General features: G+C 43.8%; 1 protein-coding gene across 1 annotated transcript in view; it reads left to right on the forward strand.

Annotated features, from left to right (window-relative positions):
* UNC79 (unc-79 subunit of NALCN channel complex) overlaps positions 1 to 15,099 on the forward strand; it is a 641,854-nt gene that overhangs the window by 601,323 nt on the left and 25,432 nt on the right. Inside the window, 1 exon segment of the mRNA XM_078660089.1 lies at positions 11,554 to 11,751. Within this exon segment, the coding sequence (XP_078516215.1) occupies positions 11,554 to 11,751 (198 nt within the window).

Below are 15,099 nucleotides of genomic sequence, written 5' to 3' on the forward strand. Positions count from 1 at the left end.
GAGTGTTTTGGGTCATTCGCTGTTCGGTTCCTCAGTCAACATAGATATGGAGCAGCAGGTAGAATGGTATTTACTTTTATCATTAATATCATTTTTTATAATTGCAACATATAAAAGTTAATTTGTAACGTCACATTTTAATTGTGGACAGAAATATATTCTGTGGATTGATACAGAACTCAGGCACATAGTGAGACAGCCTATTCTCAGTTTGTAGTTGATCAATATTCCTACCACTGGCCACTCCATGTCTATGGTGTTTGAATTTTAAGTATGTTCTGCATGTTGAGAACGATTAATTCACTGGTATGTACTGTACAAGAATTCACATATATGACGAATGCCAGCACTAGAGTCCTAATGTACCACATCTGTCGATCTATGCAAAAGTAGAAATTACTTTTCCCAGTTGCATCTTTAAGGGAGCACCAGTGTTATATAACATAATAAATAAATGTTCCTCGATTGTATAAACTGTTTGGCCCAACTTAAATTCCAGAGAACAAGTAGTTTTGCTGAAATCAGCAGACCGGTAGGGCCTTCATAAACATTTCAGCTCATTCATGAAATATTTAGATGTCAAGAAGCAAGTTAGGATCCCTTGATCATATGTCGCAATGCACTATACAGCAAAACTGAAAAATATAAAGCTTGTCTTGTTTGTCTCCTCGAACAGATATTAGATATTCATTGGCACAACTTCTTAGGGCAGACCTACTTTGAGACAAAAGTAAGTGCTTACTTTTATAGAGATCACGTACGCCATGCTCCAAACATTTGACTCAATGTGAATAAGAATCGCAGATAATGATTGCTTGTAATGGCCACCGAGGTAGTAGCATTCCCATTTTCAGTGTAGCCCCTTATTATTCACTTGTGCTTCCAATCTTTAAACCACAACCGGCCAACATAGCTTCTCATCATTGTGAGTGTGAATAAATGAGCAATAAATATTGCTTCATTGAAGTTCTCTATACATGCCTATTCACTCCAGAGGAAGTATTGTAGTAAGAACAGCCTGGCATGGTAGAGGTGTGAGTGGCTAAAGACACTAATATGTGTATTAGTTGATCGTTAACAATCCTCTTCATGGGCAATCCCCACAGAAGGGTTACAACAGTGTCAGCGAATTTCCCTATCTCTCCTTTGATGGTGTGAGCCGGGTTCTGTACTTACTCTAGGATCGGGGGTCGTATGGGTTTCAAGGCCAACAAGTCAGAAAATGATACATTTAAGAGAACTAAACCTGTAGTGTCTGTTTCAAGGTTCAAGAACAAAGTAAAGTATCAATAAAAGATCACTAAAAACATGGGAAAAAGAACATTCAGAACATGTAAATCTTGACTGACTTCAATAAAAGTTAATGGAACAATCACTATCATATACATTAATACAGCAATATATATGTCAATTGGAAATGGGAAAATGTCAGAAAACGTCATAATGCTTTTTTTAGTTTAGCTGGGCAGGCACAAATAGGTAATATATATCTTAAATGAGCGAGGACGCCCTGCTGTGTGTTGCTGGGCCATGTGGAGAGAATTCCCTTTATATTACTCTAAGAGTGGTTGAATGAAGTGCACCCCTGGCAAGAACTTCAAGGCATCGGAAGTGGTGTAACGAAATTCGAGGAGGCCTCCCTGCAGGGTGCAGGAAGGGGCACCCGCTCCGGATTTTATCAGGAGGTCTTGGACGAGAGTACTGTGCTGAAGGGGCCCCATGCAGCTCGGGCCCCCCCTCGCACCGCAGGAGCTGCGGGGGCCTGTGTTACGCCACTGGGCATCGGAAAGGAAGCTAGACAGCCACTGTGAAAAGTGTTCATCAGCTAGAACATCCTTAAACCAGTGGGAAGGGCACATAAGGGGGTCAATTCTGAAAATTGCTGATTTGGTTGACTTTCCCTGGCTGATTACAGAACTATGCTACCTTCGTGGATGATGGCCACAGGATGGCAATATTTTCAATGCGCCTGGTTTGACAGGTTGAGACAGTGGAGAAACAAATTATCCAGTCCAATCCTTAGCCACATCCTCACTTACAAAACTGCACAGTCTGTGAATGATGGGCAGCTGTCCGTGTGTACATGTGGTCACTCTGTGTGAACCTTTAATTAAACTTGGCAAGTGTGTCGATATCGAGGATGGTGATGTGGTTGACTTCAAAAGAAGCACACAGGGAGAGGCCATTAACATGTACCCTCAGTCTCCAAAAGAGGCAATAGATGAGGGTAAAGCCAAGCAGAATATTATGGGATTTACAGTATACACTTTAGGATCCTCACAACCATGCTCTTTTATTTACGGAACTGTTAGACCTGTCAGCCTTAGGGTGATCCTCTCCCAAACATTTTGACTTACTCCTCCATTTTGTGGTGATCACATTTTTGTTGGCCTTAGACTCTGTGCACATTATCACAGCTATCCAGTGCTAAAGTGCATGTGCTCACTCCTAGTAGAATTGGCTTACACAAATTTGACACATCTAATGTACTTGTAAGTCCCTAGTAAGGTGGCACTACATGTACCCAGGGCCTGTAAATTAAATGCAACTAGTGAGCTTGCAGGACTGATTGTGCCACCCACCTAAGTAGCCCTTTTAAATATGTCTCTGGCCTTCCATTAAAGCCTTTGTGTGTAGGTTTAAACTGCTATTTCAGCCTAGCAAAATAAAACGTTTGCCAGACATTAATCTATCCTCTTTAATACATTTAAGTCACCCTAGGGTGGGACCTAAACAGCCCATAGGGCAGGGAATGGTGTATTTAAAAGTTTGGACATGTACTTTTAATGTTAACTTGTCCTGGTAGTGATAAATGTTTAAATACATTTTTCACTACTGCAAGGCCTGCCTCTTCCTTAGGATAACATTGGGTTAACTTACTACATTTAATAAATGATAGCTTTCAATTGTGAGCAGGTAGGAATGTTAAGTTTGGCGTCTAAAGAATTGTACTTTAAAGTCCTCTTTAATGGTAAGGTTTAAATGATAAGACACCATTCTTAAAATTTCACCTTGAAAGTTGCATTTTCTTTTCCCTAACCATTTGGAGTCTGCGGCCTGTATCCAGGGTCACATGACTAGGTGTGGCAGGCAGTTGCACTTTGTGATTTGCTCCAAGACCGTGAGACAAAGGGATGGTAGGTGTCGGCAGTATGGGCCATCACTGACTTGATGAGGGAGAGGAGCTGTTCCCTACCATTCTTGCACATCTCAAAGGCTGCTAGTGAGCACACTCACAAAGGGTTTGACACTAGCCTTTTGTGACCCCAGACAAGCTGGTGCCAGGGCAGGGGGAAACTTCCTGAACCTTTTCCCACTTCAAAGCTGGCTAGTCCCCCCTCCCAGCATTTCAAAGCCCCGGGGAGGTGGTGGTCCCCGGGGCATGTGGGGGGCTCTTGCCACCCACACATCTTTTTTTTTTTTAAAGACAGAGCCCCAGGGAGGTGGCGGTCTCCGGGCTGCAGGGGGCCGCATGCCCAAAAGTGGGTAAGGTTGCCCACTGGAACTTTTACCCCATTGTTTAGGGTGTGCCTAGTAGTCACTCCCACTCATTAGCTAGTGCCCACATACACGTGGAATCCCAAGGCACACTCTTCAGAACACTTTGCGGACCGGTGGAAGAACTTGTCTATCATATCAGCCCCCCACTCCTCTGACTTTCTTGTATCCACTCTCTTACCCATCCACTTACTTGTCCCATCCATTCATCCTGTCCTCTCAACATCTATTGTCACAGCATGCATTTTTTCTCACACCCCCATCTACTCTTCAACTTCCTCTGTTCTCCCGCGTTCCTCTCTGTCCCAGCCTATCAACACATTCATTTTGGTGAAATTAATAGAAAATTGCCATTTTAAGCAAATTTGAGATTAATATAATATGGAAAATATACATTGGAGTATTTGGAACTTTGTGTGCTTTATTCCTCTTTGTCCTCCCAAATTAGCACAAACCTCTCAATAAGGTGTTCTAACCTGTCCCTCCTTGTGAAAGAAAGTAGCTGCCATTTCTACGAAATTTTTTTTTTTTTGTTTTTCGAAAACCTTTATTGTGCACAAACAGAGAACAAATACTGGCCTACAACCTCCAGGCCGGCCACAAAAAGTTTCGGAGCACAATAGAAAGCAATACAGTTTCCAGGCGGCACCAGGAGACATCCCCAATCAAGTAACATTACACTGAGCAGAATCGTGCCGCCAGTAACAGGAGCATTGAAGGTTACATTTTAAATTTTACCCTAAAATAAAGTAAAGAATAGAAATCAAGGAGAACCGAGTCCGTACAACAGCCGCACTAACAGGAGCAGGTAACATCATCGCATGAAACCACAGTGGAAGGTAAAATTCCAAACAGCATGGCGGTACAAAATAAAACGACAAGTCCAGTAGCCAGCAGTTACGCACCATGCCCAGCGCCACCCACTCCCCACTAACCCCAATAGCGGACCCAGAACAGAAATAGGTTAAGAAAAGTGCAAGGAAATAGAGAAAAATAAGGCCCATAGAAACTAAAAGCAAAAAACAAATCCCTCCCCCCACCCAACATCATGCAGAGGCTATGGCCTACCCCCCCCTGGCAATGTGTCTGTCGCCCACTAAAGAACCCGAAATATAGATCTAGAAAAGGAGGAAAAGAAAAAGAAATTTATAACACCCGAGGAGGGCCACTTTCAAGTCCCCGGAGCTCCCCGGCCATAAAAATCTCCACCCCACACTTAATGACCAAATCAGGACCTTCATAGATTCAATAAAACAGGGGGAGACATCACATGGCACGGCAGCACGCATCAAGGAAGCGTCCCATCCCGGGTCCCCACCCGCCCCTCAATTACAATACATAGAATAGGGCCTCTTAACCCTGGCCAGATCTCAAGCGTCTCCCTGAACACGCATACGGAAAAGGACTCGCCCCAACTAGAACAAAGGGATAAGATGGCCGCCGTCGACGAAGAGAAAGTCCCCAAAGACAAAATGGACACCCACAAACACTTGCAATGAAAGCGATCCAGAAGAAGTCCATCCACAGTTCCATCCGTCGTCGTATTGAACAAGAAATTGCTGTCCCAGTGTACATGGCAGATACAGTCAAACAAAATAGCTGCAGCGCCAGCGGAGCCATGAGCAAAAATAAAGAACCAGTATCAGGGAATAGTGGCAGGATAGGATACAATGTAGCATCGATAGGACGATCTGGCAGCAGTCCGCTAAAGCCATCACTGTCAAAAAGTTGCTCCATCGCACATTCACGGGGCAACACTGTAGCTCTAGCGATGTAGGGAGGGGAACGATCGATGCAGCAAGGGGAGCCAGAAGGCAAAGCACTCTCCGATCCAAGAGCGACACCGTCCATTTTTGCACAGAGTGCGCGAAAACACTCACGCCATTCCGCCCTCAAGTCGGCAATCGCGGCAATCACAGAGGCACGGGTGAAGACAGGCGGGCGATACAAGGTGTCCGTAAGCCGAGGTGCGCCACGACAGTCCACACACTTCCCGGTGCCAGGCAGGGTGACCCCGTCGGGAGATAAGATGTAATCCACCATGACCGCGGAGGGGGCGGCCGCCATGTTGAAGCAACAGTGGGAACACTGATCGCGTAGGTGAATCAGACAGTGTGCCACGGGAGTACAACCTCAGGGCAAAAACCGGGCTCGCCACTATCGTGCGACAGGCATCCAAGCCGCCGTCGTGCAGGATAAAGCCGGAAGAAGCACCCGGGCGAGCCCACGCAACCAGGTCCGCGGCAACAAAGAAAGGAACGGCGCGGTACCCCTCAGCGTCACATAGAAAGGAGCAGCAGAGCAGACCCAATGTCAGTCGAAACACACAGTCCACTGGTGGGGTCAGTACCGGCGCCGTCACAGCCCACAGATTGGCAGGGGAAAGGCAGTCACATCGCTCATAGGTCGGCCCTCAGGAGCTCCAGCCGTCTCCAGCGGTGCGCGGCGATACGGGGACCAGTCCCAGGGTAGGCAATGGCCGTCGGGTCAATACGCCAACAGGACCAGAGAGCGGGCAGGTAGGGACTCCGGACAAACACCCCCGGCATCAGCGCGCTTTCTACTTCCGTCCGCTGCCGCGTTGTAGCAGGATCAGGGTCAGGATAGTGTAGCAGGGAACACAGGCTCGGGGAGCCGGGCGACTACTCGTCCGTCTCCGTCGCCATCTTGGCTCCTCCCCATTTCTACGAAATTTAATTTGTTTATACTTATACTTTGTTTATGTTGCTCAGATGACCTCTTCTGAACACCCAAACCCTTTTCTTTATCGGGCAACATACATCTGTGCCCACAGAAGTTACATTGGATATAAACAGACCGCAAGCAAAGAGAAACATATTTAAAAAATGCATAACATGAGTAAAAAAAACAACCCAAACACCCACTCAGACTCATCTGTACTCTTTCCTTTCTATAATAAAGATGATTCCTTTAAAAGAGGTGGGTGGCTGGTTGCGTATGTACATGATGTGCTCTAAAACAACATTTTCATTAATACATTTTCTCATGTTATTCCAGCCTACACCAATCAGGACTTACTGATTTACAAAAGTCCATATTTTTATATATTTGTGTGCATTCTCCATATTGTACAATTTATTCATTTATTAGTGACATCGCTCTCAAGGATAATTTTAGAATCAACTAGTTATTGTTTTACATTCAGGGGTCTGCTTGCCTGCCAATTCATGGTTCTGTTTCTCTTAGCTATAACTATCACCAAATCTATAAACCTGCACTATTGCTTTATACCTTTCGGTCTGTGCACTTATCATGATTGACATGTCAGTCTTCTCCATCATCCCCCAAAATTGTTGGTGTCACTTTCCCTAGTATATTTGAACTTGGGGACACTCCTATACCCTTTGGAAGAAATCTGCTTTTTGATGTCTGCATCTATGACAGTTGTCAATTGTGCCCGGATATTTTTTTTCCTACATTAGTTAGAGAAAAGTAAGTTTATTGTAAGTAATCAAATTGGGTGAATATGAATGTGAAATATGGGCTTCTTGTTACCTTCTTGATATATACTAGGCTAGTATTCTGATTTTTCCTTTGTGCAGTGGTGATTGGCAATTGTGAGAAGTGTCTTGACTGGACTATGCATGTCTTCTATACAAATGTTTTCTGTATTTTAGCAGCAGCGCAACTGGGGGGGGATGGGAGGGGGGTTAGTGTTTCTTCTAAAAGTCTGCAGATGATACTCTTGCTCATTGATGCTGGCAGAAGTCTCCGGTGTTCGGGGCTATGCTTTCTATGTGTGTTCAGACAAATAAAAATCTGTTTTCAAAAAAATGCAGGGGCTTTGATGTTGTGGATTGTAGTCAATGCGTGCCTGATTGCACCATATGTTAATGTGTTGTCGTAATTCTGCTCTAGGTGGATTATTATCATCCTGCCCCCGTGTCACCTTATCTGATATTGGCCTGCTCCAACTCCACATGTATATCTCTTAGTTTCTCTAACATACACAATAGTTCATTTGTATATATGGATCCCTTCTTTTGTCAAAGACAGACTTTTGCCATGTGAGGTTATCATGTGTCCGTGCTATTTCTGTGAATCTATCAATAATCCAGAGGGAGACGTGTCTGGTCAATCCATCATGGGGTAAGCTTGTTGTTTTAAGTATTGTCACAAGCAGTAGACAATCACCATCCACAATGCCCTTGGGTGTGATTTATCCTGACTTCTCCTAACAACACTTTGACCAGGGGTGTCCTCTCTGGGTTGCCTCTATTCCGATGTTGTCTCGGTCTGAGTTGGGACCTATCCAGTGCATCAGCCATTGCAGTTAAATTGCAATGAAATAAACTTTCATTGTTTGGGGCTCCCAATCCTCCTGGATTAGATGAGCACTTGGTTGTACTTATGGTAACTCTTCTCCGTCTTTCTCTCCATACTAATTCACTAAGTAGGCCACGAAGCTCTTTAAACACTTTATTCATGACTATGATGGTTAATGCATCAAAATAATATAAAAACCTGGGTATGATTATCATTTTCACAATCACAAACATTCCCACACGAGAAAGGGGAAGTTTTTTTTCAGAAAGGTAGTGACTGCTTGATCAATACTATTGCTTTCCTTAAGTTTCCATCCCTACGTTCCTCATCTCTGTGATACAGTTGTATCAACAGTTATTTAAACGTTAACTGTCCCATCTGATCCCATTGTCTGCTTCTTCTCAGTCAGCTGATTATATTCTCAGCGTCAGCAGGAAAAGCGATGATTTCCCTAGGTTAATACATTGTTCTGAGATATCCCTGAGCCTGTCTACGGTAAGAAACAATACCTATCGTCTGTGTAAAGTGATATGGTGTGCAACTAATGAAGCAGTTGTATGGTCCGGTTGTGTCACAAAGAAAGTAGGCACTAGAGCATAACGCCCTAATGCATGTGGTCTGACCCCTAAAAATTTTGAAATTGTCTATACTCCTAATTGGCAATCTTAGCATTTTTCTAAGTCCCTAGTATATGGTACAAAGTACACTTGGGCCTGTAAGTTATGTGCCATTAGTGGACTGCAGCACATATTGTGCAACAGCTACAGTGCCAGTGCAAACATGACTGCAATCCTACCACTGTAGCTAGGCTGTGCAACTTTTTAAAACTGTGAAAATAACTCCTTTGGACGAATGCATACATCTTCTTTTTAAATATCAAGGTCACCCCTAAGTAGACAATCTGCTCGTAAGGCTGGGTGCATAATGTAGAAAAGCAGAACAAGTAAAAGTTTAATTTTAAACATAACGTTACAATAAAAAAGCCCCAAAAAGCTATTTTCACTGTGACAGAGTTGGCTGTCCATAGGAAAGCACTGGGATACAATAATATATTAATATCAACAAATTTAACTCTTGGGCAATTTGAAATATTTAGTACAAGCCCAATTCACTTGTAAAGTCAGAAATTTAATATATATTTTGGAAATTGTACTTTTAGGAAGTTACTTTTTCCGTGCCTAAAGCCTCTGCAGACCCATTTGCATGTGCTCCAACTGTCACCTGAATAGTACTCTTGATAAGGTGTGAACACTGCTCCTGGAGTAGAACAAATACCTTGAGTGTTGGGGAGGTGTTTTGTTCCTCTGGCAGGATTACTTTCAGGGATGTGCTTGGACCTTGATTAACTTCAAAGAGCCTATCCTGTCCCTGACACTTGGGAAGGGTCCTTCTTTGTTCCCCATTTCAGACATGCACCTATCCCACTAGGAGAGGAGCTGCCCCAGAACTGTTTTAAAGTACCCATAGTAAAGGGGTAATTATTTCCCTGGCCACACATGTTTGGGGTGGGCACACAGGCCATGCACAGGGGGAGAAGGCTTTCACCATCCTGGATTTGGGCACAGAGGGGCCATTTTTAGATTGTTTGCAGAAGGGCACACAAGAACGGCTGCAAAAGTGAGCAGGGTTACTCCTGGGAACTGTTTCCCTATTGGTTAGGGAGGGAGGGCCAAGAACTCACCACCATCCACAGGCTAATGCCAGGCATAAATGTAGCACTTTCTTCAGAACACAATTGGACCTGTGGAAGACAGGACAAGGACTGGACCTGCTGTTGGGACTGTGAGATCTGAAAAGCTGGGCCTGCTCCCACTTGTACCTCGAATAAAGAAGTGGACTCCAAGGGTCAGTTAGCTGAACTTCAGTTAAGCTACAGAGAAATAACAAGCTATAGGAAGCCCCTTTTCCTGAAGAGCCCATCTGTGTTCATCTGTTCCAACTGTGCCTGCCCTGGACTTCGCTGGATTGTGATACCCAACTGCCATTCCTGAGGTCCTGGGACCCTTGACTATGTCAAAGCACTCCTCCTAACATTCTGAAAAACCTAGGACTTAAAAACCTTTTGGCTCCAAATACCTCTGGAGGATCAAGACAAACCTGCCAATGCAATCCAGCAAAGATGTGTTAATGCTAGGGCAAAGATTCAAGTTGCCTCCGCTTGGAACTTTTCTGCAGCTCCACATCCTTTTCAGAGAAGGTATCCATCTAGCCTTGTAGAGCACTGTTCATCTACAATTTATAGCCTTACCCTTCTTGAGGAATCAGAGCTCCAATAATGTGACTAAGTCCAAATGTAGAAATCTTCACCAGACGAAGGCACCAAAAGTATACAGCCAGCAAGGGACCGTCCTTGGGCTTGAAATTTGAATTTCTCACACTCTGAGCTTTCCCACCAAAGTCGAAGGCCTCATCTGGACCTCATCCAACAGCTATCTAGCCTTGGGGAGCCATTTATGTCCACAGCCTGCTGCCTTTACCCAATGTTTTACTTCCGTTTCAGAGACTAAGTAAGAAGGTTTAACTTCTGACCCGGTTGAACCTAGTTTCTTTATCCGTTTTGCTCTCCATCATGATTGGCCTTAAGCAAGATCTAGGTCCCAGTCAAGTGCAACCAGATGACCACTGTTGCTGGTTAATACTTTTTGCTCCTATTTTTATTTAAAACTTTAAAAATTCCCCTGGTTCCTCTCATTGTTTTTTGTCATTTTGGTGTCATTTTGTTCATTAAACTAGTCTCTATTTTCTAAATTGGAGTGGGATTTTTAATGTGTATTGTCTCCAATATTTTAACTCTAAACTACTTAATCCTTTGCTGGAAATAACACAAATAGTGGTAGCTAATTATTCAGAAAAGATCAGATGTTCCTGTTATAAACTCCATCTCTGCCCTTCTCCTGATTCATGATAAAAAAGTCCACATTTGTAAAGCGCACAATCACCCGTAAGGGTCTCTAGGCGCTGGGGGCCGTCGGGAAGATTAAGCGAGCTATCGCCCAGAGTCACATGGTGCTGGGCTAATCTGCCGCCGGAGCCGGGGATCGAACCGTGATCCCCAGATTCCAGCGTCAGTCGCCCTGGCCGTGGCGCCACACCTCTCCCTCATATGATAAGTTTCTTGTGTGTTCCATTAAGGAAAATAGACCAGGCCAGCACTCCAGAATAATTGTTGGCTCCAGCAGTGTCTCTGAAAAATACATGACCACAATGGCAAGTGATTTAAAAAAAAGCTAGTATGTCAAAATATATCAGAGAATGCAGTTTAGGTGTATCCAATTTTCAACACACAAAGTGCATAGAACACTTAGAAGTGGGAAGGACTTGGGGATGTGGAGGAAAAACTTATACAGATAACACATTGAGACAACCAAAGCTTTGGAACTCAGTGATGTTGGCTCGATGATAGAATATCAACTACAAAAAGATCCTCTGACATAAATATCAGATCCTAAATATCCGTTACAAAACATATTACCCCATTGGATTTAGATTTTCTGTTAATAAATCTAGTTTGGTGTTAATTAATTATGCAATATTTATGTCAGATAGATTTCTGACTGCAATGTTACCTTTGAAGTTGGCTTCCATGTGTACCAAAGCATACCTCATTGCTCAGACTCTACAGACATTGCTAATCTGTCGACCCAAAGTGGCAAACAGGTATGGTGGTAAAGAAATGCTATTGGCAAGTAACCATTGATATGTATCCACATATATGAACATGATTTTTGTGTTGAATTGAAGCCACATCTCATTTGTTTCCCAATCCAGACATCTGTACTGCACATGTGCTCCTTGTTCCACGCATTCATCTTTGCCCAGCTGTGGACGGTATACTGTGAGCAGGCTGCTGTTGCGCCCTCTGTCCAGAATCAGAATGAGTTCAGCTTCACCGCGATCCTCACAGCGCTGGAGTTCTGGAGCCGAGTGACCCCCAGCATTCTTCAGCTCATGGCACATAACAAGGTGGTGAGTTCCTCAGAATTTGCAGAGCTGTCATGACTTGCTGCCTACTTAATGAAGAACCTTTTCCCTTTTTGAAAAGAAAAATAGAAATTAGGCAAGCTCATGACTAGGTGCATGTGTAATGATGATGTTTGCTCCATGTTGTATCGTTTGAGATTCACCATTGGCGTTTTTTTAAAAATCACTATCTTCTCCATGCTACACTGGAAGAAAATGTACCTAGTGAAATTTAGATTGCCCCCTGCGTAATGTATACAGTTCAGGGAGGATTGAAACTTGCAAATTGTTTTTCATTAAATAAGCTTACGGTATGTGACGTGAAATACATTTTGATGGTGTTGGCAAGTGGATTATTAGTAGCCACAGATATGCATTTACCACTGGCAATACTACCACTAACACAATATAGGGCTCAGAATAGGTCTTAGAAAAGTATTCCCAAGCTCAACCCTTGGTATCTTGGCTGCGAACAGGCAGGCTTAACTTCAAAGACAGATATGGAAAGCATTTAAAAACACCAATTCAGTAATAATTAAGACAAAACAAACAATAAAAATCCCACACCGATTAAGAAATATTTTTATCTTTAAAATGACAACAAAACAAAAAAATACACTGTAGGGAACCAGAGATGTGAATTCTTTAAGATTAGACATTTTCTAGTGTTTATAAACCAACAGTGCCAATTTTGGACATTTTTGGTTGCCTTTGACAGGGACAAATTCACACTTAGCATCTTTGCTGAGGTATTTCTCACCAGATGTCATGCAACCTACTTCAGACGGCCTAATTCTGTGAGGAACTCCTTCCGGAAGTTCCTCTTGCGGGTCCAAAGTGTCCAAAACACAATCCAAGGGTCTGGGATCTCCAAGATGGTCCTTGAAAGTTTGGGACTTCAGTTCACACAATCCACTTGGACAAAACCTTTTACAAATCCACTGGAAGTTCTCCAGGCTGAGGATTCTTTGTGGTGATGGTCCAGGTGAGCTCTGTTAACCTGTAGCTTTCAGGGAGTCCACTCTTTAGTCCTTTTGATACAGGTTTGATCAACAGGGCTGTAGTTACAGATAGTGCAAGAGGCACAGTCTTCAGAGTGCAGGGCCTGGTAAATGCACTTCAAACACTTCAGTGTGGGCTGGTCTTGCTCTCTTAGGTTTTGAGCAACAGATCTGAGAGGCACTGCCTCTCTCAAATACTTTTTCAGTGTTCTATGGGGTCAAGCAGGAGGGCCCTCCTGCCCAATGAGGTGCAGGGCAACACTCCAGAGCTTGACCACTTCCTCCAAAGTGTGGCACAATGATATCCCAGAAAGCATTATTTCTTCAAAATTCAATGTCAGGATTTCTAGAAGAGAGAACAGAACTAACTAAACCAGCCTGTAGGATGGTTTCATCTGCCTAGGTCTACTGCCCTTACATCTGGGAGTTCCTCCCTAATCCACCCATCTGGCTGGGGGACAGAGGGGAGAGGTGAAAACGAAAACTGGTTTCTCTAGCTTGTCTCTTCCTTCCCTCTAGGAGCATTACCCCTCCCCTGGCGCTGGAATTCCTATGCCCAGCAACCTCTCCTCCCATAAAAGCTTCCTAACCCCAGGGATCATTTATCACCTCTTTAAAGCAGCCAGGATTTGTCACTTATCTCTGACCAATCAGGGCAGAGCACTAGAGGGCTGAATTTTGGTTTTCATACAAGAGAGTCTTATAACGTCTTGTCTCTAAATTTTAGAACAAATTCAACAATACCATATTGTTGGATTTATCATTATCATTCTACTGAGTCCCTTAATCCTAGTGTTATGGCTTTTCTTTCTCCAGCTATTACCTAATAGCCTCTTCCAATGTTAACCTATGGGTTGGGGATCTGCAATGGAAAAAAAACTGGGCAATTTCTTGAAAACCAGTGCCTATAAAACAGACTTTATAAGGACCCTGTTTATAGCTACAGGACCCCCACCCATGGAACACCTAGGAAATAGTTTAGGAGATCCGAATATACCAAAATATTGCAGATCCTCATTTCACAGTGCTCCTAGCACAAAAGTCGATTTGGGGAAGCACTTTACTACAATGTGGAGAGTAAAATGTGCAATTTCACTAACCCCAGGGCATATAAAAACATTTTATAAGGATTCTCCTTTTAAGTACATGACCTCCCACTCCTGGGACACCTAGGGGAGACCCTGGGGGTACCTACAATGACCGAACATTGTAGTTTATCCATTTTAAGTGCCCCAAACACCAAAGTTATGTTTGGGCACAATTTGCATTTTAAAAGCAGTCCTGCAACAAAGCGCTGCTTTTAAACGGACCTCTGGCTCCAGCAGTGCACACATGAAGTACAGAAAAGGCTGCTGACCTCTAAACTCCCCAGTGCTGTTCTATACTAGGGTTTTAAAGGTAGTTTCAGTCCCCACCCTATTGTGAACTTGGGTCTTTTAGGGGAGGTCATGCAAATCACAGGGGTACCATAACCCATAGTGCACCCTAGTGTATGTAGGTGTTTTCCCTGTATTCTATGTGTGTCTTCAGCATAGCACTGGCCCTGGACCTGGTTAGGCAGAGCCCAGGGTCAGTCAGAGTCAGTTACCACTAGTACCAGTCACAAAAAATTGGGGGGTGTCCAGGGCAGAGGATGACTTTGCAACATAGCCCCCCCCCCAATTGAGAGGTGATGGGCTACTAACCTACATCCTGGCAGTTCTCATAAGCTAACTTGAAAAACTTGGAAAGCAATCCACATTTGCGTGGGCAACCCTAGGTCTGTGTTCCACTGTAAAGTCCATTCCCTGTAGGTAAATAGACCACCTTAATAGTGTGGTATTCTCCCCCCTCATCTGCATGAGCCAGCTTAGAGGCCTGTAGTCAATATGAACAAGAAAGTGAGTCCCAAACAAATATGGCTCAACTTTTTCAGGGACCATACCACAGTAAAAGCCTCTCTCTCTACGGCACTCCACCTCTGTTCTCTGGGAAGAAGTCTCCTGATAATAAAGGTAACTGGATAATCAAGGCCCTTCTCATTTAGCTATGACAAGACTGCCCCAATCTCTTGCTCTGAAGCATATGTCTGAATCACAAATTCCCTTTTGTAGTCTGGGGCCAGCAACACTGGTGCTGAACACATAGGAGCTTTCAGAGTGTCAGAAGCCCAAAAGCCTTCTGAGACTCTGGGGTCCAATCCACCTTTTTGGGCCTCTTCTTAGAAGTGATTTCTGTTAGGAGCCCCACAATGGTCCCATAATTTTAAAGTGATGAAAGTAAAGTAGACAAGCGCACTCTGGTATCCCAGATGTAATAACAGTGAGAGAAGGTCAGTGGTGCAGGTGGGTAAATCCTCCTGAGTCTTACAATA

This window comes from Lissotriton helveticus, chromosome 9 (assembly GCF_964261635.1).
Source record: "Lissotriton helveticus chromosome 9, aLisHel1.1, whole genome shotgun sequence".
NCBI lineage: Eukaryota > Metazoa > Chordata > Amphibia > Caudata > Salamandridae > Lissotriton > Lissotriton helveticus.